The sequence below is a fragment of the Lepidochelys olivacea genome (assembly GCF_965140295.1).
Source record: "Lepidochelys olivacea isolate rLepOli2 genome assembly, chromosome: 18".
NCBI lineage: Eukaryota > Metazoa > Chordata > Testudines > Cheloniidae > Lepidochelys > Lepidochelys olivacea.
In genome coordinates this window covers 12,846,582-12,872,839 of record NC_140428.1, presented here as the reverse complement: position 1 = coordinate 12,872,839, position 26,258 = coordinate 12,846,582, and the positions used below count along the sequence as shown (strand labels likewise).

Genomic DNA, 26,258 nt, shown 5'->3' with positions numbered 1-26,258 from the left:
GGGCTCCTCTCCATGGGCGGCGAAGGACAAAGGGCCCCCCACAGCTCCCCGGCTCCAGCAAGCGCTGGTGGGGAGAGCAGCCAGGCGAGAGGGGAGGTGGCTAAAGCCCAGCTAATCCCCCAAGGAGCCCTGACTGGCAGAGAGCTGCCTTTTCTTCCCCTCTGTGTGTGCACGTCCGTCTGTCTCTCCTCCGCGCGCTGTGCCGCCTGCCTCCTCTTCCCCTGCGGCTCGCCGGAGACAGTGCTACAGTCGCCTGCAAACTTGGGGAAGGGGGGAGCAGGGGAGGAGGAGGAAGTGAGCGCCGAGGAGGAAAAAATTCAACCGGGGGGGCTTTGGGGGGGAGGTGGGTCTTCTGTCCGCACCTTGGGCAGGCTACAGAGCTGGCTTGGGAACAGATGAGCTGGGGAGAGAAGAGATGAGCCTCCAGCTGTCCAAGAGGGGGCTGAAGAGGAGCCCCGCATGATGGGGTCCTGCGTGTCCCAAGGTGAGTGCCATCCACCGCGGAGGGAGGGGTGGGGCAGGGGGGCTGAGCCAGCCAGGGCTGGAAGGAGAGGGGGAGGGGAGAGAGCCGCCGACTCGCACCTGCCATCCAAAGGCAGCTGCTCTCCAGCCCAAGGATTGTTTACTTAGTGTCTGCCTCCCCATGGGGGTCTGCCCATGCCCCGCCTTGCCAGCCAGTCCCTTGGACGTGTGTGTGTTTTTGTGTGTGGGGGTGTTACTGAATGTAACAGAGACTCAGGACAAGGAGGAAGGGAATGGCTTTATTCCCTGCTAGCTGAGGGCTGTTGGCTGGGGGGGCAGACCTGGGGGTGGGGCATTTAGCTTTTGCCTTTACTACAAGGCTCCCCTCGGACACTGGCTAGAGCTTCACTCACGTACTCGGTAAAAATCCCCATGCTCCAGGGCATAAACAGGACACTAACTGAGATGGGTCAGGCAGAAACCTCCCCTAAAGGCAGGTTATTCCATCTGTGTCCACTAGGGGGTTTCTTGCACCTTTGTTTCCAGCCACTGTCTGAATGGAGCCCTGGTCTGACCCGCATCAAACTCCCAATCTCCCCCTCCCAAACCCCAGCCTCCTGGCATCTCGGTCAAGCCCTGCCCTGCACAGCCAGGATGAGACAGAGACTCTGCCACGGCAGCTCCTGGCTTGCTGCATGCAGACAGTCAGGCACTTGTCTTCCAACCCCAGGGCAGTGACAACTTGCCACGTCTCTAGGACAGTCACTCAGGGAGGAGCAGGCAATAAAGGGAGGCATTTGGTGCTAGGTGGGAAGACTGACGGAAGCGAGCATCATCAAGCTAGAGGTCCCAATTGTTTGCACCAGTGTGAGTCCATTGAGATTGGTGGGATTACTCCTGATTTATGCCAGCATACATAGGATTAGAATTGGGCCCAGACTCTCCGATGCATTCCCCAGGGTGATTTCAGATGGTAAAACAGCCCTGAAGCAACCTGGGTATGGGGTTACAACAGGGGAGACAGGGTTCTGGGTTCTAGTCCCACAAACCCTGGCCAGTTCTCAGCTTCCATGTGCAACTTGTGTTGAATTCAGCCCAGAGAGTCATATTTTTCTAAGGAAATATTCCCTTATAACAGAGGCTTTCATCCTAAAAGCTGCATTGCAAAGCAATTTGTAATGATTGTTTCATCCCACGCCAAAATGCAGCCACCTCTGGGGTACAGTGCTCTAATGGTCCAGCAGTGCACATCGCCATGGAGGAGGGGACTATATCCAGCTGCACACTGGGACTAGCCTCCCTGTGCCAATAAGAACCAGTGGTGAAGACCTTGGGTCTTTGAGACTGTATAATGCACAAGGAAAGCCGGTGTCGGCATGTTTTCCCCATGTATTACTGGGCTGCTTTTTAAAGTGAGTCGGGTGTTGGTGAAAGGTTGGAGCCTCTTTGGTGATTGGGACTGGTGGGCAGAGCCCATCAAAGCAACGGAAGGCCCTCAGGCAAGGGAGGGACCCCAGGGCCCAGAAATCAGCTGAATACTGGGCACAACAAATGAACAAACCGGGATGGCGAAACAAGTCACAGGGGCAAAGCAAGGGATCCAGAAGGGGACACGGAGCTGAGGACACTTGCACCCACCATGCCAAGAAGGAGGCCAAGCAGAAAGTGGATGCTGCGCATAGGAACCCTGCCTGGATGGACAAGGGGATGGAGAAAGGCTCCCACTGGCAGAGACCTCCCCATCCAGCTCCCTCCTCCTGGACTGATGGACGATCACGGGGAGGTTGATGGGGAGGTCTTGGGCCCTTGTGGTATTGGGATGGGAAGGGCTTAGAGGAAGAGGTGTGGGGGGAAAAGCAGCCAGTACAGGTGACAGGCCTGTAGCAATAGGGAATTCTGCTTAGCTACAACACCTGTGCAGCTATGCCCTGCACCCTCCTCTGCCAACACGCCCTTGCCAACCCAGAGGCAGCCACTGGTGAGGGCGGGGCCCACTCAGGGACTTGGCTTCTCTCCTGCAGGCTGCCGGTTGTGCAGGTGATATGTAGGGTGTGGAAATCAGTCTCGTGGGAACACTCATGCCACGCCAGCCTTGAGATAGCGCCAGCTTTTAAGTCATGACTGAGTTGATCTGAATTCAAACTAGAGGTGAAAGGCCTGTTACAAAGTCCAGGAGACACTGGAGCCAAATCAGACCAGGGCCAGATTCTCCAGAGAGCTCCATCAGCCAGATTCTCCACGCCTGTGGAGTTCTTTTGACAACGTGGCCCCGAACGCACAGCTAGGCCGAGACAGGCCCTTGTCACTGCACACATCATCTTACACTGTGAGGGCTGCACATCGAGATCAGCCTAGCCCTGAGAGTGACATGGAAGCCAGCCATGCCTCCCACGGAGCCATTGTCAGTTTCCCTTGAGTCACGTATGTTGGATGAATCCCTCAGGATCTTCACAGCCAAACGGTGCAGGTACAAACAGTCCGCATGGCCGGGCTTTTGCATGGCTGTATGTCTCAGCGCGTGTCCTCCTTTGCTTTCAAGGCAGCAAGGGGACAGCTCGCTCTTGGCTGCTGGCATGGTCCTATCACACCAGGATTCTTGATAGGGCCTCAGCTCCAGGTGGCCCTGGGTGACAAGGACAAAAGGGTCCACACTCGCACTGAGCCTCCCAGGAGCATCGTGAGGGGAAAACTGTAAATATCTGTGAGTCACTTAAGTGGTGTAAGTTTAAGGGAGGCAATGTGGCCTAGTGGACACAGTGCTAGACTGCACTTCAGGATACCAGGGTTCTAGTCGTGGTTCTACTGGGTGACCTGGGGCAAGTCATTGCCCCTTATTGTACCTCAGTTTCCCCACCTGTAAAATGGAGGCAATGCTACTGATCTCCTTTGAGATCTACATCTCTGTCATGCTACCAGGGGTAGGACACCCCTAAGAGTCCCAATCTCAGGTCAGACTCACAGAATTCAATGACAATAACCAGCCTGATAAAAATAGTCCACTTTTCCAGTTACAACGGGATTTCAGAAAATGCAAATCCACCCAGATCAACACTGGCCCAAAGAAGAAGGAAAGCCAACCCAATTTTTCTTTTACATAATCCCAAAACACCAACATTTTGCAATTCCTTTTAGTGGGTGGTTGTTACAGACACTTCTAATTTCACACCCACCCACCCACATCAGAGCAGATGGATTAGATCTGGTGCGGTTCAACTCCAGGGGGAGCTGGATGTTTAAATGCTTCCACTCCATTTGGAAAGCTCCAGTTTCTCTTTTAACCAGATCCAGGCACACTTATATAGTTATAGATGTGTGTGTGTGTGTGTGTGTGTGTGTACACAAAAGCCTTAAGTGCTGCCGAAACCTGCAGAGGAGAGACTGCTTATGGAGAAGCAAAGCCTTTGAAATGCCCCTGGTTTGCACCAGACCCCACGGCACTGTGCATATACACCCCCTATACACTCACTATAAATATCTGTAGAGAAGAGGAATTTTGTTCTCCGAGGGCCGTTAGCGTCAGCCTGTGGCATCCTTCCCTAGATGTGGCCTTGTGAGGCTGGGCAGGAGTGGCACACTGTACTTGTGTCTATGACTCACCACCCAGAACCGTCAGTTACACTTAATAATATTACTGTCTGCAGAGCCTGTTAGGTGGACATGTGCCAGGCAGCTAGGGCTCTGCCCGCTGGGAGTCTGGGGGGAGATTAGTTGCTGGGGAGAAGGATGGGGAAAGGGAGAGCTCTAGCAGGCTCGTTATCACGGGCTGCAAGGTGCAGCTTGCAAAGGAGCCATGGAAAGGGACTGATAATACACACAGCATGGTGTTCTCAGCTGTGCCACAAGGAGCCAGGCTATACAGGGGGCCAGAAGCTGGAAAAGAGATTTGGCATAAAAATTAAGTAAGCTTCATAACACCTACTTCTTAGCTAGCACTTTTCACCAATAGATCTCCAGGCACGGTACACAGGACGGCAGTCTTATTATCCCATTTTACAGATGGGAAAACTGAGGTACAGAGCAGGGGTGAGACTTGCCCAAGGTCACCCAGCAGCAGAATTGGGACTAGACCCCAGATCTCCAAAAGCCCAGTCCTGAGTTTGTGCTCCCAGAATTGAGAAATTCTCCCCTTCCTCTCTGACGTGTTTTCCAGAGTGGGTGACTTTATTGCAAGATACCATCTCCACTGGGGAGATTTCCTGTGTTTGTAGAGCGCCTAGCACAGTGGGGCCCTGCTATGAAAATACAAATAATAAATACTAATAAAAAACCCAATTCAGCTAAGCTGCTTAGAGAGCCATCACATGGACCCCGTTTGAGGTGGTTCAAGGAGTCCTGATCTGTTCAGACTTCACCAGTTTCCAGATGACTGAACCACTTGCAGGACCAAGGTGGTTTTGACCATTTGCATATGGGAGCCATTCACAACCACTTTGCTGCAGTGCATGAGGCGTAGGGCGATCAAGACTCCCGCCCCGTGTGCATTGCCACTCCCACCTGTTCGCTTCAGGGACACAACCACATTTTGCTCTCATTCGCCCTGCAGGAGCCAGCACAGGGGGAGCTGGATTCAATTCTGCCTCCCACTTCATCCACAGAGCTGGCCACTCTATTCCTATCAGCCCCATCTGTGCAAACCCATTCAAGACAAGGGGGCTACCTGGGTGTAGAATTTGCCAGCTAACCCTTTGCAACTGGCGATGGTTGGGGAGAAGGATGAGAACCCCCAGCGTGACTCTCAGAGCCCGGCAGGAGTTTGCAGGGCCGGCAGCTAGAAAGACCTCATCTCTTTACTCAGAAAGGGGACACATTTGGTCTGGAGTCACCAAGCCCTAGATCCGCAAAGGTATTGAGGTGCCTGAAATTTTCCAAAGTACCTTTGAGGACAAATAAACATGGAGCCTCACAAAACCCTTTATATCAAGGCATGTCTCTGAGCAGAATCACACTTGAAAGCTAATTTCCTGCATCCATTATATTCCTCCCCACTGTCAGGCAGCTGGGAGCATCAGAGTCAAAGCTGTGAAAGGGCTGCACTGTCTGAGGGAGGACAAGGGCTTCCCGCTGAGGAAGCTTCCAGGGTTTCAGCGGGGCAGGCAAGGGCCCAGAGTTGAAAGCAGGTGCCAAGGGGGCAGCTGGGCATGAGAACATGGTTTCTAGGAGGAAGTGCCAATGGCTTCTCAGGAACTGGGGATAAAATACATAAAATCAGCTGTGAAAGGCAAGGCGGCCGCCCACCAGGTTCTCAAAGCGGATGAGATTTTTAAGGTATGAGGTAGGGTGACCAGATAGCAACTGTGAAAAAATGGGACAGGGGGTGAGGGGTAATAGGCACCTATATAAAAAAAAGTCCCAAAAAACGGGACTGTCCCTTTAAAAATGGGACATCTGGTCACCCTATGAGGCAGATGTTGAAATCAGATGGAAAATGCAGCAGGTTGCAGGGCAGGGTTTGCTCTGAACAGTGTCTTACTGACTCTAGGTGGCTTCATGTGTCATTGTAGCTTGGACCACCATGCCCTGGCCAAATCCCAGCACGGAGAGTTGTTCTAAGCCTGCCTAGGTTCCCTATGTAGAAGGGTACACACAGGTTCATATATAGACTGAGGTCCTGTCTAGACTAGGGTCAGGAAGGTGTTAGCTAATGTGTTAACAAGGCAATGTGCCGTCAACGTGTTTTAAACTGGCTGAGTTAAAGCCTACCCCATGTGAGCTAATGCCTTCCAAACCCAAGTCTAGACAAGCCAAGGCCTTCCCTGTTGCATCCATGAGCGCCTGGCCCTCGTGTGCATCATGCACACGGCCAGAGTTGTCAAACATAGGGTACGTCGACCCCATAATCAGAGGTGCGATTGCAGCGTAGGTCGCCATAGCTTTGATCTGCCTAGCACGGCTGAAAATAGCCATGAAGATGTAGCAGCAGGGGCTCTGGGACAGCCTGGTTGGAACTCCGGATACATACTCACATTTCGGGGCCCTGCTGGCTAGATCACAAAGCTAGGGCAGGTATGTCTACACCTACAGGAGGGCCAACCCCAGAGGTTGAAAAATCACGCGTCAGGCTCACCAGAAATCATGGTTTGAAAATCATGAGATTATATAAAAATAATAGATTTGGAGCTCTTTTTATTTGCCTTCTGCTTTTGAGCCTTTAGGGGTCACATTTTGAAGCTTTTTTCGCAGCCATGAGTGCTAGAAACTTACTTTTTCTTTAAGAATGAAGGCTGAAATCATCACAGATCCACCTGACTCCAGGAGCTGGGGCTTTACGGGAAACAATAATTATCATGAGACTCGTGACAAAATCACTAGAGTTGGCAACGCTGCACCTGCCTGCACTGCTTCGCCTCTCTGCACCCTAAGGGGCTGAGCATGCAGATGCTCACTCCGGCGGTGTCATGTTTACTTCTGTGAGCTAATCCCAACGGATGCAATGGGGGCTGCTCCCATCAGGCAGTCATGGGACGGGGGTGTAGGAGTTTGCGAGGCCTCACAGATCCGAAGTTCATCAGAGCAGGGAGCTTGTCTTCTTGCATTGGCCTGCAGAGCACCAGGCACAGCAAAGGTGAGACAGAGATCATAACAGGGGCAGATGTGGAGAAGGTGCCTTCTGAGCTGGCTGGGGTGGAGTGTGGGTCCGGGAGTAGGGGACACCTTCCCTGAGCAGGTGGATGAGAACAGGGCCATGGGCTCCCTTTTCCAGGCTCAGCACTGTCAGCCGGGTCCATCAGCAGCTCTGCTAGTTTCCCGGGCTGGATAGCTGCAGCCCAACAACGCTCTCTGAACACGCCACACTCGCTGGGGTAGGAGCACAGGACCATGCTGTGGAGAGTGTACATCCTTAGCCGATCCTCTCCCTAGCAAATCCCTGGGAGCGCACGGCCGGTGGGGACGGAGGCAAAACTGGTTGTGCACTCAGACGTTGATGAGCATTGCTGGGGAAGGACAAGGCAGCACAAAGCCCTGCCCCATGCTAATGCTGAATACAGACTGCTCCCAGGGGCCTTGTGAAGAGAGAAGGGGACGTAGTTGTGGCCTTTTTGCTTCCTGAGGATGATTAAACTCTGTCCCTTTGAAATGTCTGCTCGTCTCTGGTTCTGCTGGAGCGCTCCTTGGAGATCCTGGAGACGGAAGCTGTCAGCGCTCTTCGGTCTTTAATTGCAGCAGAGAAGGTGTCAGAGCTTTAGCAAAGATGCGCTTGTTCCCAAGCGTTTGCCATGCGTTTGACTCAAATGCCTGTTTGCCACAAAGCAAAGCCAACCGGTTTAAAGAGTCTGAACAAAATCACCTCCCTCCCCCTCTGTTAATCAGCTTTTACTCGCATGACACTCCTGAGGCTCGGATCTGACCAGGTCTCCAACCAGACCTAGTGTCGCCCTGGAAACCTAGAGTAGGCAAGACCCGAATTTGGAATGCAAAATAAGCACCAAACAGGAAAAATCCAAAGCTGTCTTCCAGGCCTTGTGTCCATCCCAGCATTAGAGGGCTCAGGGCCCAATTATATCTCCTAACGCAGGTCACCTTGAAGAGCGCAGGCTCTTGCAATGGCTTTTGCCCATCTCTGTTACACTTCACCTCCCTGCCTGTCTTCCTGAGCTTTTCCTGCTGCTTGCCTGGCTGTGCAATTTATTTTGTGGGCCACAAACACTGCTTTACAGCGAGAGCTGGCGCCTGGCATTTCCCACGAAGGGCTCTCGACTTTAAAATTTGTTCTCCTCTTGGTCCAAACTATTGCAAATGCATTGATGTGCAGGGAATCGTGGTGGGTGCATGGGCTTTCTTGGCCTTTGGGGATGGAATTAGCGATGGCTGGGAGCTGTCTAAGTGGGCTCGGGTAATTCTCCTCTATTTGATTGCCCTGGCGTGTGGCTACATGGGTCGGAGTTGTACCTGATGTATCTGTTGTATGGACCAGGTGTGTCAATTTCTGTCCTAGCTCCCAGAGCTTTAAGGGCAGGTGTTTTCTCATCATCATCAGCCTGCCCACACGATTAGGTGCATCAGGCAAACAGCCCAATTACTCCCATCCTGGGCTCATTTTCCGATCACTTTTATATTTGGGTGCAATAACACTCCTTCAGCCATTATCGTGCTATGCGGGTGCTCTTGTTATACAGACAAAACTGCACAGGATCGTTCCAGGGGACAAGACAAGAGGTCTCGTTTATTATAATAACACAATTGGATTTAAGACCAATAACTCATATCTAATACCTATGTATACACACACACACACACACACATCAAATGTTCTGCAGCTGCTGGATAGTTACCAGTCCTGAATGTAGCTTGAATTCGTGGCTTGGGTTAGAATCATAGAATCATAGAATCATAGAATATCAGGGTTGGAAGGGACCCCAGAAGGTCATCTAGTCCAACCCCCTGCTCAAAGCAGGACCAATTCCCAGTTAAATCATCCCAGCCAGGTGTGACGAAGTGGGCCTGTTCTTAATGTTTCCTCCGAATAGTGTGGGGGTGCCTCAGTTTCCCCTATGCAGTTCTTAAGTATCTAGGTGGTGGGGTAAGGGTGTATGGTCATTGCAGAGCCCTAGAGGGCAGGTGTGTCCCACCGCTACCACCAGTTGTCACGGAGTCCCTGGGCGATGCTCTGGAACTGCTCCCCATGAAGCCAGTCAGGACTCTGGGGTAGTCGCCTTTCTGTGAGCAGCCTGTCTTCAGGACACACAGCTCACACAGCTTCCACCTTCCTGGGTCTGACCTCGGAGCATTCAGCATCCTCTGCCCCTCCGTGTGCTTCCCCCCAGCGAGTCCGCTCAGGCGGGGCTCCTGGGGAACCAGAGGGTCCTGCACCCCAACTTCGCAGTCAGACGTGACTCTCAGCCAGCCAGTAAAACAGAAGGTTTATTAGACGACAGGAACATGGTCTAAAACAGAGCTTGCAGGTGCAGAGAACGGGACCCCTCAGCTGGGTCCATTTTGGGGGGCCGTGAGCCAGACAACCACGTCTGCCCTTCACTCCATGTCCCAGCCAGCCCCAAACTGAAACTCCCTCCAGCCCCTCCTCCTCTGGGCTTTGTTCCTTTCCTGGGCCAGGAGGTCACCTGATTCCTTTGTTCTCCAACCCTTCAGCTCTCACCTCGCAGGGGGGGAAGGGCCCAGGCCATCAGTGGCCAGGAAACAGGGTGTCGGCCATTCTCTGTGTCCAGACCCCTGCACACACCTGCCCTCTAGGGCTCTGCAATGACCATACACCCTTACCCCACCACCTAGATACTTAAGAACTGCATAGGGGAAACTGAGGCACCCCCACACTATTCGGAGGAAACATTAAGAACAGGCCCACTTCGTCACACCAGGGCTTTGTCAAGCCTGACCTTAAAAACCTCTAAGGAAGGAGATTCTACCACCTCCCTAGGTAACGCATTCCAGTGTTTCACCACCCTCCTAGTGAAAAAGTTTTTCCTAATATCCAATCTAAACCTCCCCCACTGCAACTTGAGACCATTACTCCTCGTTCTGTCATCTGCTACCATTGAGAACAGTCTAGAGCCATCCTCTTTGGAACCCCCTTTCAGGTAGTTGAAAGCAGCTATCAAATCCCCCCTCATTCTTCTCTTCTGCAGGCTAAACAATCCCAGCTCCCTCAGCCTCTCCTCATAACTCATGTGTTCCAGTCCCCTAATCATTTTTGTTGCCCTTCGCTGGACTCTCTCCAATTTCTCCACATCCTTCTTGAAGTGTGGGGCCCAAAACTGGACACAGTACTCCAGATGAGGCCTCACCAATGTCGAATAGAGGGGAACGATCACGTCCCTCGAGCTGCTTGCTATGCCCCTACTTATACATCCCAAAATTCGTAGCTTTCGTAGCTTTCGTAGCTTTCGTAGGGTTCGTAGCTTGTGGCGGCTAACTGGCCAGGAAAGCCGAGAACAAGGAAGGGCTGGGTTTCTGTTGGGCATGCACCGATGCCCTTCCATGTTGGCAGCAGAATGTTACCCTCCAAAGTCTTCCATCTCATCCATCCTTTTTGTAGGCTTTAGTTTGAATCCAGAGTTTACAGGTCTTGCTGTGTCACGCGGCCTCTGGGTCCGGTGTGACTGATCACCCGTCAATTGCAGACATGACTTTCAGCCTGGGACCTGGCTTTGATGTTTCTTCAATTGTACTTTTGCTCTTTTCTTTTGAGGGTGGACTCTTCTTGCTTTGTCAGGCCTGCTGTCTGCATCTTCAGCCTTTGGTGTTTACACTTTATTTCATCAGGACAGCCTGGGGCTGGAGGTTGATTCCATCATCCATACATACCTCATTCCCACATCTAAACTACACTAATCAGATTACAGCCGGGTTTTGCAAAAATGAAGTGAGCATTTTAAAATGGAGTTTGGGACAAGTTAAAATGGAGTTTGGATTACACCATGGACAAGGGTAAGGAACGGCAAACAGGGAGCAGAGCTACAATGTTGAAGCAGTGCAAGTTTCAGCTATTTCCGCAGCAATTGGATTGAAAGTGAAACTCAATTAGCCAGTTATTGGGGTACCTGGTTTTATGAATGAATGTAGTTTCATTCATCATACTTTACTTATGAAGTTATATTAATAAAGTGAACAATTAAAAACAATTTCATTGATCAGTTCTACACTCTAGGTTGGCCTCTCTGTCTCCTGCCCTGGGGTTGCCAAAGAAACACCTGTTTAGGGAGCCATTATTGGGCATTTGTAAAAATGTTCCAAATCCATCCATCCTTTCTTCTGTAGCACGAGTGATGTAGGTAGTTGTGCCTGGTCTAGGCTCTCTTCATTGCTGATTCTATCACCTGCACACAACGCTGTTCAGTTTGCACTAGAGGGACTTCTTATATTTCCAGGACTTTGCTCCCTATAGGACACGTAGGACGTTGGTTCTAAGGATCTTGTGTTTGGCATTTTTGCTAATTGCATTGAACTTCCACCTGTGCTGAGTTTTTCACATCCGGCACTTGCTTGATCTATTCCAGACTTTCCATCAAACATGCAATCATCAGGAACGATGCTGCCCAGTTAAGTAAATGTATTAACGGTTTTCAAGCCTAATTAATACAATAAGCTTGTCAATTCTAATCATTATTGATTAGCTGTACTAAGGCAGTGCCAAGAGGGCCCAGCCCTGTGGTGCGAGGTGCTGTACAAACACAGAATAAGTCAAAATACAAACCGCCTGGTCAGCTCTTGAGGGAAGGGCTGGGATTACTGAAGGGCACTGTGGCAGGAGGGAGGGAGGTGGCCATTCCTGCCAAGGCACACTCCTGGCAGGCTGTGCCTCAGTTTTCCCGTCTGTAAAGTGGGGATAACAGTACTGACAAGGGGCTTGTGAGGCCGAAGCATTAATGTTTGTGGAGCACCGTGTGGCTGTCAGCTGGCAGGGGCAAGAGAGGAACACAGGGAATAGAAAGATACAGTATTAAGTGGCATAGAAGCCACTGCAAGAGATTTGGGATGTCCATATTTTGATCCATAACTTAGGCATGTGTAACAGGCTCTCTTCTCCCCCCTCGGGACCACCCAAAGAGGCTGGTTGCTTCCAAGTTTATAAGCACCTGTGTGTTATTTGTTGGATTTCCCCCACCAGTCCAGCAACATGCCATGGGAAGTAAACAGTCCCCTTTGCCCGCTATCCAGAGATCTCAGGATCCTGTCTCCCACAGCCTCTGCTAGTCACCCCCCTTGCACTTCCTTCCTTGCCTTTACCTGTTGTCAGTTAGCAGGTTGATTGTTCTCTTTAGCTCATCAGCCTCCTACCTAATTAAACCATTGAGCACCCATCCCCCCAGTTAAATCCAGCCCAGGGGGATCTAGCTAGTGCCCCAGCGAGCAGAACCCTGGGTCTGCTCTCAGACCCTAGCACTCTGTCACACCTAGTGGGAAATTTTCCATGTACGCTGTTTTTGATGGAAAATTAGGTCTTCAACTAAACAAAATTTTTCACAAAAAGTGTCTGCTTTCCCTGGAAAATGGTGACATTTTGTCAAAAAGCTGAACACCTGAAAACCAAAATATTTCTATTTGGAAATGCTGCTCCAGTGCCCTATGGGAGCTGGGTATTTCACATCCCCATTCACCTCTGTGGGCCAAGTTCCCCATCAAACTACATATCCCATGGGGCACCAGAACCATGGGCGTCCATGATGCACTGTGTTGGCACAGCATGCGAGGCCACGGTGCATCATGGGAGATGTAGTCTGGCTGAAGAGCCTGTCCTATAGAGGAGAATGGGGACATGAGGCAGCTGAACTACAACTCCCATGAGGCACCGCAGCACCATTTCCAAATGGAAAGATTTGGGGTTCAATTTTGGGCCAAAAAGTTGAAATTTTCCATCTCCCCCATCCCCAGTTTTCCAAGCATCTCTTTAAAAACTGCCCTGTAAATAGACACCGAAGGAGGGTTACCAGGCCCAGCACGTCTCTGTCACCCATCTCTTGTCTCCTTCGGTTGCAGAATTCTTCACAAGTGCTCAGAAGGAATATTCTATCGCCAGCCACCTACAGTGCCCTCCTTCCACTCACCGTGACAGTCAGCAAGTGCCCGCAGCTGCCCTGGAGAAGGACAACAGCAAGGTAACCAAAGAGTCAGACCCCCAGGACAATCATCACAAGTGCTACAGGAATATGCAACATATGTGTTGTGACCCCTTCCAGCAGCTTGGCCTCAATGAGAAGAACAGGGTACTACCGCTGCTAGCTAGTGGAGTCACTTTACTAGCTCCAAAGAGCTACACTGTGCTGCTGAAGGACCTGGGTTCGAACCCTGCTGATGATCTGTGAGGGTGGCTGTTATAGCTGACTTCTAGTTGCTGTTTGGCAAACAAACCTTGAGGCTTGTGATGCTTTGGTAGGATGACCAGATGTCCCAATTTTATAGGGACTTGTCCCGATATTTGGGGCTTTTTCTTATATAGACACCTATTACTCCCCACCCCAATCCCAATTTTTCACACTTGCTATCTGGTCACCGAGGGTGTGTGTGTGGGGGGGGGGGGCGGTTAAACATTTCCCTGCAGCCCAGAAGGTCACTCTGAGGATTCTGCTGGCACGTAGTGTGGATGACTCAGGGATGGGTTACAGGCGGGGGAGCCGCTCACCCGTTCATGAGGGAATGAAAGCTATTATAGACTACGGGCTGTTCAGTGGCCCGTGTAACAGCAGCTTGGTGACTCAGACAAAGGCCAAGTGGCCAGGGATCCGTATTTCCTGTGCTTATTGGCAGCCTCTCCGTGAGGCCAAGCACCGACCGGGCCATGTTATTATTATTATAACATCCAGGATCCCCAGTCAGGACCCAGGACCCCATTGTGTGAGGCGCTTTACAAACGCGGGACAGAATGACAGGCCCTGTCTTAAGGAGCTGACAAGCTAAGCCATGGAGCCTTCCCCCCAGGTCAGCACCCACAGCACTACCTTACCCTGTGTGCGTGGCAGGGGAGGCTGCTGCTACCTGGCCAGCCCAGTTCTGGGTTCAGGGCGCTCCATCCATTCACCAAGTGTGAAAGGGTGTTAGAGAGGTAGTGCTGTCTAGCAGCTAGGGCCCCTGCCTAGGAATCAGGACACTTGGGTTCTATTCCTCGCTCTAGCACTAACCTGCTGTGTGACCCTGGGCAAGTCACTTCCCTGCTCTGTGCCTCAGTTTCCCCATCTGTTAATGACCCTGACCTGCATTCGCGGTGACAAGCGCCATATCAGAGCTGGGTGTTGTTACTACTGCTCGACACAGTCTCTCTGTGCCAGGGACGAATGTGCTGCAGGGTAAACAGTGTGGAAAGAACACTGGGGGAGAAGTGGTATAAAGCTTTCACTGGCCGCTGTTTAGGGCACTGTGCAGGTTGTTCCAAACAGCCCCCAATCTAACCTCCACACCAAGCAACCTCCACTTCTGTTTATATGTTTTAGGAATAAGCAAAAATTGTGCCTCAGTTTCCCATGAGTAAAACAGAGACAATGACGCTGAGCTGCTTTAGAAAGAGCTGGGGGTCCAGCTGTCCCGCTCTGAGGGAAAGAACAAGCCAGTTTCATGCAGAATGCTGTCTATGAAACACACCAGAGTTTTAAGCTGTGATACCCCGGAACTTACACAGACGGCCCCTGCCAGCAGCCCCCACCCACAGTACCCGAAAACCTCCCATTAGTTCTTCCCACAGCCCAAAGCCCACCATCCTTTGTGGCCGAAGTTGCAAAGCATTGTGGGATACTTGTTTATTTTTAAGGCCGTGAATCAAAAGCGAGTGAGAACTGTTGTAGTAGAAAGGGGGCATTCCAGGCCCATCTCGCCAGTGGTGTGCAGGGCACCCAGATCCTGTGGTGATGGGTGCAGTATAAGACCAGATGGATTAGACAGACATTACCCCTGAAATTTGCCATTGTCCAGGTCTGAATACTGCCCATCCTACACCTCCAACCAGTGTAATTTCCTGAGGGGAAATTCCACTTTTATGGTGGGGGAAGAAATAAAAATCTTGTAATTAAAAACCTATCCCCAAATTCAGATCTTCTCCCTTATATGCCTGTAATAAAAATAATCCCTACTGCTTTCCATCAGCCAATCTCAAATTGGTTTACAAAGGAGGTCAGTATCATTATCCCCATTTTACAGATGGGGAAACTGAGGCACGTGGTGGTGAAGTTACATGCCCAAGGTCACCCAGCTGACCAGTGGCAAAACCAGAAACAGAGCCTGGGTCTCAGAGCATGGCCACACTTTGAGCTGGGGCTTGGATGGATGTGTACTTAGGGCAGGTAGCCTCTCCCACCACTCATGAGGGTGGCTCGGTCCGAGCTAGCCTGGGTATGTCTCCTCCAGTTGGAACGCACATCTCCTGCTCGAAGTGCAGGCATACCTCACTCCTGTGCCCTGCTCACTAGGCTGTACTGCTGTTCCCCCCTCCCCGCCCACTCGCTTAGAGAATTGTGTAGCTTTGTGTCTTTCAGACAAGCTGTCTGAATAAAGAATTATCCATTTCTCATCACAGTCCTGGCCAGACCGTTGAAATGCGATTCTATCTAGGTGCTTATATGTGGAGTATCTCACAAACAGTCAGGAGTTTATCTTCCCGGCACCCCTGGAAGCGAGGAAAATGATTGCCATCGTTTTATAGTTGGCAGAAAGACTCCAAGAGATTAAGTAATTTGCCCAGGGTTAAGCAGCAGAGCTGGGGAACTGAATCCACAGCATCCCAGTGAGTGTTTTAGCTACAAGCCCATCCTTCCCACACTGAAGACACTGCTGACTGAGGCCTGTCAAGCTCATCCCAGCAGTGACCCGGCACAGCAGCAGCAATCGCTCCCACGACTTTCACTGAATGAACCTGATTTCAGTTTTAAAAGGCAGAGATTTGGCTATTGCCCACCCCCCCAAGCCCTGACACCCGTTGGGCCGTTTCCCCGGACAGGTTAATTCGGCTGTTCATGGGGTTCAGAGACACTCAAACCATCCCTGAGCCCCAGGGGAGAGGAGAGTGTGGGGGGAGACCCTGCTGGCTGATCTGGGCGGGCGGCTGCACTCCTGGTCCAGCCTTTAGCCAGAGGATGCACAGGGGAGGGGAAGGGGTCATGAGCAGAGAAGAGAGCGAGGACGCATAGAACTGACACTGCTTGGGCTCCCCAAGGTCTCGCCCCAGAGCCCCACAGAGAGGGAAGGGCAGCTGTTTAATAATAATTTTATCACAGTAGCACTTGCAAACCCGGGTTAAGGAGGAAAACAAGACAAAAGCAGTGACTTGCTGGAGTGGAGAACAAGGGAATGGGGACAGGAGGGGAATGAATAAAACAAGCCAGGATGAAGAAGGACAGAAGAAGGAGCCACTGTGTTAGGCGCTGTACAGAGAAGACCGTCCCCTCCCCAGAGAGCTGCATTGGGCTACAGGAATCTCGGTTTCCCCTCCAGCCTGTGACAAATCTGCAACAAAAGGGGGGCTGTGGCTGGGGAGCCCTGGGTTTGGCACCGGTTTTAATTCATTTCCTCCCCTGTATTTTAGGAAAACCAGATGGATTTCTGCTGGGACCCTCTGCAGGTCAGTGTGGGTTGGGTGGCCCTGAGGGTATTTTCTGCTTCTACAGTCTGGGAACCCTCGGCTGAGCTCCTGGGAGAATGCAGGGCAGGGGGTGGCTGAAGTGGTGCCCCCTAGTGGATGCATGTGGTGGCTGCCATGCCAGAAGCTGTGCTTTTTGGGGGAGGTTGTCCAGGTTGGAAGTCCCTGGAAAACTGTGGCAAGTGGAGGGGGTAGGTTCAAGGTGATCACATCACCTGGCCTTTGCTCAGCTAAAGCGGGGATGCGGAGGCTCTGGTGGGCCACAAGGCCGGCACAGGGTCCTTACAGTGAATGGGACCAGTGGGCTTTCATGGGATAGTAAGGTCCTGCAGACCCTTGCCGTCCCAGGACTCCGTGCCAGCGGGTGTAGAACCAGCCCTGTTGACGGGACACAGCTGGGAGGTTCCTGGCGGACACTGAGCATGCCCCCCCCAAAAAAAACCCACCGCCCACATCTCTGAGTTTTGGAGGAATGGCTCAGCAACAAAGATAAGTCTACTCACTGGCCTGCAGGCTGGGAACTTGCTGCTTTATTTAACTGCAACACACCAGCGCATGAGGAGGAGGAGCAGGGGGGGGAACTAAGCCAGACTAAATCAGAAAGTAAGGGAGGTATGGAGCGTGGCTCCATCCCATAGTACTCTGTGTAACCCAGTTCACCCCATAATGACCATGATTAACTACAAAAAGAAAAGGAGGACTTGTGGCTTTTTGCGGATACAGACTAACACGGCTGCTACTCTGAAACCTGTGATTAACTACAGTTGCCCCTGGAGTTACAAGCACGTGGACTTCTGCAACCACGTTTGCAGCAGCAGAGGGCACTAGACATGGTCACACAAGCCCCCCCCACGAGTCCACAGCAGAATGCCACCCATCTCGTATCATGAGTCCTGAGTGCCCATGGCCTGCATGGGTCCCCTCTCTTAGAGATGGGGCTGGCTGAGGGTACCCGCTGACCCAGCCCGTCTTGCCAGCCTTTGCGTTTCTCCTCCCTCTGCAGAAATGTTTCAAGACATCCAGTGGGATCCTCTCCAATTCCAAATCCGGCTCCAGCGGCTACAACATCACAGCCCTGGCGACCTCCTCTCTGGTGGGTAGGTAAAGACCATCCCTCCCTCCCACCAGGCTCCGTCACCCCTGAGCCCCAGGTTGGCATGACGGGCGTAGCACAGCCTCCCAGAGGAGCGCTGGTGCAAACATGCAGGACGGGGCAGCCAGGCCAGCCTTCCAGCCGAGATCCAGCAGGGCTTCTCTGCCCCCCGTGTTGTCGGCAGGGGTGAATCCCGGTCTCAGAGGAGCTTTCTGACAGAGCAGTCATGGTGATTCAGGTTTGCCTGAAGGGGTCTCCTCATTCTTCATTCAAATGGAGCAGCCAGTAGCCAAGCTGGTCTGCTAGAGCTAGGGCCTGATCCCAGAAGGGGCCTAACCCCACCCCCACTGAGGGGATGTCCAGGGCCCAGGCACCCATCATCCCGCCGGATCGGGCCTCGGGCTAGACAAGAGCCATGCCTTGGCTCCGGGGAACAGAAAGGGGATTCTTTAGCAAGGCTGCTGGATACACACAGCCCCTGCGAGCCTCTCTGACTCCCAGACTGGCTAGCACAGACCACCCCGCCTTGTGTTACCGCATGGAGAGCCGCTACGTCCTGACCTCGAAGGCTGACGAGACTAAAGCGTCCTTAGTTCTGTAGGGGTAGGGCCACTGCTCGGTCTGGGTAGAGCCATCCAAATCCTCTGGTCCATGCCATCACGCCTTTCAGATCTCAGATCTGCCCATGGCTCTTGCAAGAAGCTAGCGCTGCCCATAACAACAAGCAGCCTCCTCCCCAGGCCAGAGACCAGCCGGACCCCACAGGCCAGGCTGAGCGGCTCTGATTGCCTCTGCACTGGAGAGGGAAGGGAGTTTATCTGCTTTCAGCAGCAGCCGTGACCGTTGCGACCGTCCCTCCCCCCGGCGTAATTAATTGTGTGTAGTGGAGATTAATAAGGCGTTTGTTTCCATGGAAACCGCCAGCTGGCTGGCCCTGCTGGCCTGATTCTCTTTTCTCCACAAGGCCGACAGTGCTGGAATCATCCCCCAGGCTGCCTGCCCAGGCCCAGCTCCCAGAGCCACCGAGGAGAAAGGGCCCCAGTGCCGGGGACAGGACGATTCTGCTCGGAGCACGGCATGGGGTGGGAGAGGGGGCAGACATGGCTCCGGTCCATCCCCTCGGAGCATCACGGGTATCTGTTTGTTTGCCTCCAAAACCCTCCCAGCCCAGTCCAGGCTCCCATCCAGCGCGGCTGGTGCCCCTCAGTCCCAACCCGCCTCCACACCCTACTCAACAGCTACATGGAGCCATTCGGGGAGCTGGTAGGGCAGCCCGGACACAATACCCGAGTCTCTCCGTGCCCAGCCAAGGGCAGCACCTGGATGGCAAGCGGTGGGTAAAGCTGGCCCAAGTGGCTGAGGGGATGTGGTGGAAAGGGGGATCTAGCGTCTTCTCTATCATCCCCCTCTACTGGGGACACCTGGCCTCAGGTGATTGCACAGCTGCCCCTGGATGTTGTCAGACCCCAGATGACCAGGGTGGCAAAATAATGCCCTTCCCCGTCTACAGCTGGCCAGGAGATTATGCCCCATCCCACCAGACACAGACTTGGCCACATTGACCCCTACATTCCCGACCTCTAGGCCTGAGCGCTGCAGTTCATTGTATCTAGGAATGGAGCCACATGCCCCGACAAAGCCCCAGATGATACAAAATACAGCAGCCCGTCTCCCTCCTGAACACAGAGTCTGGTTCAAGGTCTCCAGAGCCCTCCATGGGACTGGCCCTGGCTCCCTGGCAGTCGCCTCTCCTGCCATGGCCTCCCGCTGCGACTATGTTCTACTGTCATCAATTAGCACAACAGACAGAACCTGCTCAGGAGATGACCCAGAGCAGACAGATTTGGGGGAACACTGCTCACAGCTGGGGCAATGCCGGGGGCAGCACTGTGACCAGGGTTCAGGTCTTCAGGACCCAGAGCACCTGGAAATCCCATGAGACCACGGGGAGCTTCCTATTGGCTTAGCAAGGGGGAGAAACCACAGTGAATTTTATGATAAACAGAAATTGTGATTTTTAGCAAAGTAGCAGGAGCTAATGATCAAGGGGGACTGGCTAGCATGGGAGAGATGCTTAGCCTCTTCCTCTATCCACTTAGGGCTGGGCCAGCTGGTCTCCTAAACAAGCACATCACACTACAGAGAAAGCAGCTGCAGGCTTTTATTATCTGCTTCCCCAATTCAGGTGGGGCAAGGGCCATCCAGAGGTGTGGCCAATGCTCTAGCCACTGCCCTTTCCTCGGATTTATAAAAGTGGCTTCTTTCTCAGCCATGACTGCATATGATGGGCAGCTCTTCCTGTTTCCCCTGCTGCAAGAGCTCCTGGCAGAGTCCGAGAAGCCTGGAAAACCAGTTCAACAGCCCCCTAGTCCGAGCCCTGTGAGCCCGAGTCAGCTGGCACAGGCCAGCCCTAAGCGTTTAATTGCAATGTAGATATTCCCTCAGGGGCTTCAGTTGGCTTTGGAATCACCCCTGGGTGAGCTGTCCAAAATTTTATCACCAGTAAACTGGGATCCAGCCCAAGTCATTCAGAGCAGTGACTATCTGAAGACTGGCCCATATGGAATGATGAGTTTGAGGAGTCTCAGTTCAGTTCCTAGTGAACTGGTGACTATCACCAGAGCTGGTACTCAGCAAAAAAGCCATCGAATGAATGAGCCCTGGAGACTGACTATCCCTCTGGCCCCAGAGGCAGATGCTCTGCTTGTGCTGTACCTGAGCTGGGGTCAATGGTAAATAGCCTAACCAGCTCCTTGCACCAGTGCTAACTTCACCCTGGAGAAATTCTTCGTAGTGCAAGGTGGCATCTTCGGGCCCGTGTCTACGCTGCAGTTAAACACCCGCGGCTGGCCTCCCTCCTCACGAGGGCCCGAGCTGAATGTCTACCCTGCAGTCTGATAGCCCCGCCACGCAAGCCCCACGAGCCTGAGTCAGCTGACTGGAGCCAGCCGCGGGGGTCTAGTGCCTCTTGAATGCCATGATTTGCTGTGTTCTGTTGAGGGTCCCGGTTAGATACCACGTCAGTGCACCCTCAGAGCGCTGCAGTGCTTGCCCTGCGAAGTGCCACGTAACTCCCAGCTCAACGAGACATGCAAAACTGCAGCTGCCTCGGGGAAATAGCTCCAAGCCCCAGCCACGCAAAAACCGCTGCGAGAAGGGCTGCCGCAGCCCTGCAGGGGCGCTTTCGCTGGGAGAAAAACATTACCCCACATTGCCCAAGCAGGGGCACTTCACCATCCAGAAAGGGAGCCTGAGTCTCAGGTTACAAGGCAGGGGCGATGGTGCACTTCAGTTCCAGCCTGCTATCCCAGTCCATGGCATCCTGAAAGTAGCTCTGCCAGCGCCCCTCAATCCTGACCTGCAGCCCCCCGCTATTCCATCTCGGGTCCCACCCAGACCTCTGCCAGCGCCCCTCAATCCTGACCTGCAGCTCCCCGCTACTCCATCTCGGGTCCCACCCAGACCTCTGCCAGCGCCCCTCAATCCTGACCTGCACCCCTCCGCTACTCCGTCTCGGGTCCCACCCAGACCTCTGCCAGCGCCCCTCAATCCTGACCTGCAGCCCCCCACTACTCCATCTCGGGTCCCACCCAGACCTCTGCCAGCGCCCCTCAATCCTGACCTGCCGCCCCCTGCTACTCCATCTCGGGTCCCACCCAGAGATCTGCCAGCACCCCTCAATCCTGACCTGCACCCCTCGGCTACTCCATCTCGGGTCCCACCCAGACCTCTGCCAGTGCCCCTCAATCCTGACCTGCACCACTCCGCTACTCCATCTCGGGTCCCACCCAGACCTCTGCCAGCGCCCCTCAATCCTGACCTGCAGCCCCCCGCTACTCCATCTCGGGTCCCACCCAGAGATCTGCCAGAGCCCCTCAATCCTGACCTGCAGCCCCCCGCTACTCCATCTCGGGTCCCACCCAGACGTCTGCCAGCGCCCCTCAATCCTGACCTTCACCCCTCCGCTACTCCATCTCGGGTCCCACCCAGACCTCTGCCAGCGCCCCTCAATCCTGACCTGCACCCCTCCGCTACTCCATCTCGGGTCCCACCCAGACCTCTGCCAGCGCCCCTCAATCCTGACCTGCAGCTCCCCGCTACTCCATCTCGGGTCCCACCCAGACCTCTGCCAGTGCCCCTCAATCCTGACCTGCACCCCTCCGCTACTCCGTCTCGGGTCCCACCCAGACCTCTGCCAGCGCCCCTCAATCCTGACCTGCAGCCCCCCACTACTCCATCTCGGGTCCCACCCAGACCTCTGCCAGCGCCCCTCAATCCTGACCTGCCGCCCCCTGCTACTCCATCTCGGGTCCCACCCAGAGATCTGCCAGCACCCCTCAATCCTGACCTGCACCCCTCGGCTACTCCATCTCGGGTCCCACCCAGACCTCTGCCAGTGCCCCTCAATCCTGACCTGCACCACTCCGCTACTCCATCTCGGGTCCCACCCAGACCTCTGCCAGCGCCCCTCAATCCTGACCTGCAGCCCCCCGCTACTCCATCTCGGGTCCCACCCAGAGATCTGCCAGAGCCCCTCAATCCTGACCTGCAGCCCCCCGCTACTCCATCTCGGGTCCCACCCAGACGTCTGCCAGCGCCCCTCAATCCTGACCTTCACCCCTCCGCTACTCCATCTCGGGTCCCACCCAGACCTCTGCCAGCGCCCCTCAATCCTGACCTGCACCCCTCCGCTACTCCATCTCGGGTCCCACCCAGACCTCTGCCAGCGCCCCTCAATCCTGACCTGCAGCCCCCCACTACTCCATCTCGGGTCCCACCCAGAGATCTGCCAGAGCCCCTCAATCCTGACCTGCAGCCCCCCGCTACTCCATCTCGGGTCCCACCCAGACCTCTGCCAGCGCCCCTCAATCCTGACCTTCACCCCTCCGCTACTCCATCTCGGGTCCCACCCAGACCTCTGCCAGCGCCCCTCAATCCTGACCTGCAGCCCCTCGCTACTCCATCTCGGGTCCCACCCAGACCTCTGCCAGCGCCCCTCAATCCTGACCTGCAGCCCCCCGCTACTCCATCTCGGGTCCCACCCAGAGATCTGCCAGAGCCCCTCAATCCTGACCTGCAGCCCCCCGCTACTCCATCTCAGGTCCCACCCAGACCTCTGCCAGCGCCCCTCAATCCTGACCTGCAGCCCCCCGCTACTCCATCTCGGGTCCCACCCAGAGATCTGCCAGAGCCCCTCAATCCTGACCTGCAGCCCCCCGTTACTCCATCTCGGGTCCCACCCAGACGTCTGCCAGCGCCCCTCAATCCTGACCTTCACCCCTCCGCTACTCCATCTCGGGTCCCACCCAGACCTCTGCCAGCGCCCCTCAATCCTGACCTGCAGCCCCCCGCTACTCCATCTCGGGTCCCACTCAGAGATCTGCCAGCGCCCCTCAATCCTGACCTTCACCCCTCTGCTACTCCATCTCGGGTCCCACCCAGACCTCTGCCAGCGCCCCTCAATCCTGACCTGCAGCCCCTCGCTACTCCATCTCGGGTCCCACCCACAGCTCTGCCAAGTCCCCTCAATCCCAAACCAAGCAACATCTTATAAATATTCCTCTAGATTCCTTACCAGTTCCTTAGGGAAGCCCCCTGCAGATATCCAAGCCAGCTGCTGTAGTGTCCCCTTAGGAGAGGATTGTGGTGAGTGGGGCTGGCTGGCTGGGGGCTGGCTACCACAGTGCAGATGCCCACCCAGCATGGACATGATCAGTCATGCAGGATGTTCCTTCAGCACCAAGTCGTGACGCGTTGATCCCACTGGTCTGAATCCCGCCCACTTCAGTCCAGCTCCTCCCCTGTCTCTGCTTTAGGGTTAGTCCAGACCATAAAGGACCACATCACCAAGCCCACTGCCATGGCTCATGGCCGGGTGGCCCACCTCATTGAGTGGAAAGGCTGGAGCGCCCCCCAGGTGGGCTGCGAGCCGTGGCTGATGGAGGAAGAGCACTATTCCTACCTCACGGACGAGCTGAGGGAGGCACGCTTTGCAGCAGGTGGGTGGGCAGGGGGGAGCCACTAGGCCAATGACGCTGCAGGGGATAATCTGTGCGGGGGGGGGCAGTCAATGCACCAGCACCGACTCCGCTTGTACAGCGGCGCCCCCTAAAGGGCAGTGACAGAGCACTGCAAATGGCTGGGCACTGGGGCATCCCTTGGGGCGAATGGCCCGTGCCTTTGCCGTGTCCCTCAGCTGTCAGCCGAATGGCAACCCATGCAGAGGACTCCTGGGCCTGACCTGGCTAGAGGTCCCTCAGCCTCACTGCCAGCCAGAGGATCCCAGCACTTTCCATACCGGGATCCCCATATCACGCCTCCCCCTGGGAGCAGGGTGCTGGTCCTGGCTGGAGACAGGGCACTGGACTGGATGGAGCGTGGCTGGATCCCCTCTGGGACCTCCTACATCCCGGCAATAGAATTGCGCTGGTTTGCCAGGGGACAAGCCAGACTCCTCCTGCAAACACTGTTCTTCAACCAGATTCGCTCTGATTTCAGTGATGCCAGATTTACCTTGGTGTAGCCAGGTTCAGGACACGGCCCAGTATCAATCCCCTCCCCTTGTAACCTGTCTTTGGTTTCCCACGGTCCTGCCCAGGGGTCGCTGAACAATTCGCCATCACCGAAGCCACCCTGAGTGCCTGGTCCTCACTAGACGATGAGGAAATGAATTACGGGGGCAGCTCCCAGGAGATCGTACAGCTTCAAGGTACCTTCCCCCTTCTCTCTGCCATGAGCAGCCCTGCAGGGCTCCTGGTGCTCCCCAGCCCTCCCTGCATGTAACAGATTCAGGAGGGTCGCTCGGGGCCATCCTTGCTGGTGACCTGCATCAGTCAGGTGTGGATCCCTGGCTCCATGTCTGTCATCTTGCTCCAAGGGGGATGTTTGGGCAGCTGGGGCCATGGAGCACAGAGACAGCCTGGCCACCTCCCCCTCCCCTGCACTAGGCCAATGCTGCATCCCTGGGGGATCCCCTTCCACAAGCCCAGAGTGACACCCAGAGCGGAGGGCAGGACTGGGGCCCTGGATGCACCGAGGACCCAGCAACTCCAGCTGGAGCTGCGGGTGATCAGTGCCTCAAGGAATCAGGTGTCTCAAGCTGGGCACCCAGGATTGGTGGCCACTCCCGAAAGTGTTGACCTTGCCCGTTCTCCAGGCCCTGCCAGCTGACAGTAGCCTGCCCTGCTGAGTCCCCACAAACACTCTTCTCCTCCCCGGCTTTGCTTTCAGACCTGGAGAGCATCTACCTGCAGGAGAAGCTGCTGCTGAGTCCCCAGGTGATAAGTAGCCCCAACCGGGAAGGCAGCCTGCCCGCCTGCTCCTCCTCCACACACACCTCCCCAATACCCTGGGTGCACTCCGGAGTGGACAGGAGGAACTCTATCCACCCCTTCCCTGGGGCTCTCCCCTACGGCTCTCCCCAGACCGGGAGCTCCCAGGCAGACAGCTCGGAGAAGGAGCAGGCCTGCGTGGGGAGAAGGCAGGAGGGCATGACCAGCGCCTGCCAGAAGCGGCTCAGCAACTCCCTGCACGATGTGGACAGCAGCTCCCTCTCGGAGGAGGACGAAGTGTTTTATAACTAGATCTCCCACCCCTCCTCGGGACAGGAAGTGGGGATGGGGTTGCCCTGAGGATGGAGCGAGGGGTCCTGCCCAGAGGGCTAGTTCCAGCTCCCTGGATGCTGCTGGGAGCAGTGATTAGAAGCTGCTATTGGTTTGACACACTATGGCAAAGCACCACCAAGAGCATCCCTCCTAACAGTGGCCGCTGGGGCTACCTGGGGGGCTGGGACTGCCAGGCCATAGGCAGCCCTAGCCCTTTAGAGGCGGCATTTGCTGGACTGTCGCCGTTTGCACCAAGTTTGGGGATTAGATCGATTTTCCTTCGGCCAAGGCTACTGATCTGCGTTGAGTAGAATCGCTGTAAGACCCAGACATGTTCCGTCCCCCGGTGGGTTCCCCGAGGGCTGGGACAGTGGGGGGAGCTGGGGAAGCATCTGATCTGAGCGTGTTCAGTGTCTGTGCTTCAGGTGGGAGTCCATCCGTGGCGCTCCCAGCTAGCCACGTGAGCGTGTGGTCTGTGTGCAAGCCGGCACACGACACTTTGGCTTCTTGTCTTGATGTAGTTGGGACGAGCTCCCGGCTGGTTTAAATTGAGCGCATCTCTGTGCTTCCCCCTGCAATTCCAGCTCGCCGCAGAGATGTGTTCTCAAGCCACTTGGGGCCAGGGGCTTTGGCGTTTGGCTAGTGAGGGGCTGGCTTGTACTAGGAAGTCACCCTGGTCTCTGAGGCTGGGAGTTTCAAAGGCGCCTGAGGGGGTTAGATACCCAAATTCCATCAAGGCAGAGGGATGGGGGATTCCATCTAGTTCCCATAAACTCTTGCAAATCCCAGCCTAAAGGCGGAAAAGCTACAAACCCAGTCAGTTTGGTCCTTCCTCCTTACAGGACCATAGTTAATTTCCAGGGCCCAGCTGCCATGTGGATGCTAGTTACGCCCCACACCAACAGCCATGCCCCATCACTGTGCTGCAGCCTTGAGTAGGGCCGGGACACATCACCGTTCGGGGACAATGGGGTTAGGTTCAACCTAGATTACGTGACAGGCCCTTCCTCCAAACCCACCCCCCACAATTGCTGTGCACAGCTGGCTTTGATTCTCTGATCTCAAACGTTTGGATGGCTCTGTG

At 54.5% G+C, this 26,258-nt stretch overlaps 1 protein-coding gene and 1 long non-coding RNA gene across 7 annotated transcripts in view; one reads left to right on the top strand and one right to left on the bottom strand.

The window, feature by feature from the left end:
- The window catches only part of LOC311532845, a 47,997-nt gene extending 29,272 nt beyond the window's left edge, over positions 1-18,725 (bottom strand). For 2 of the 3 annotated variants that reach the window (XR_014714457.1, XR_014714458.1), the window contains exons 1-2: positions 18,132-18,725; positions 12,846-12,992 (exon numbers count right to left, since the gene is read on the bottom strand). This is a non-coding gene — a long non-coding RNA (uncharacterized lncRNA). Of the gene's footprint in view, positions 1-6,603; positions 7,696-12,845; positions 12,993-18,131 lie in introns of those variants that run through there. The other variant, XR_014714459.1, reaches the window with a different exon arrangement.
- FAM131C (family with sequence similarity 131 member C) lies at positions 371-26,258 on the top strand. Of its 4 annotated transcripts, XM_084651737.1 has the most exons (7): positions 371-484; positions 12,895-13,013; positions 16,424-16,459; positions 17,481-17,574; positions 23,387-23,569; positions 24,169-24,279; positions 24,801-26,258. In XM_084651737.1, the coding sequence occupies exons 1-7, from the start codon at positions 460-462 to the stop codon at positions 25,151-25,153; spliced, it is 921 nt and encodes a 306-aa protein (XP_084507863.1). In that variant the 5' UTR covers positions 371-459; the 3' UTR covers positions 25,154-26,258. The 4 variants fall into 4 exon arrangements, with proteins under 4 accessions (XP_084507863.1, XP_084507864.1, XP_084507861.1 ...); XM_084651738.1 differs by lacking the exon at positions 23,387-23,569; XM_084651735.1 differs by lacking the exons at positions 371-484; positions 12,895-13,013 and adding an exon at positions 18,737-18,903 and having other exon boundaries at positions 16,063-16,459.

What these genes read in the sequence shown, in the direction of transcription:
- FAM131C (XM_084651735.1), top strand. Translation starts at nt 16,225, where the DNA reads ATGAAGAAGGACAGAAGAAGGAGCCACTGTGTTAGGCGCTGTACAGAG. An exon ending in TCTGCTGGGACCCTCTGCAG is followed by an intron (nt 16,460 to 17,480) that starts GTCAGTGTGGGT and finishes CTCCCTCTGCAG; the next exon opens with AAATGTTTCAAGACATCCAG. An exon ending in GGCGACCTCCTCTCTGGTGG is followed by an intron (nt 17,575 to 18,736) that starts GTAGGTAAAGAC and finishes AAACCCTCCCAG; the next exon opens with CCCAGTCCAGGCTCCCATCC.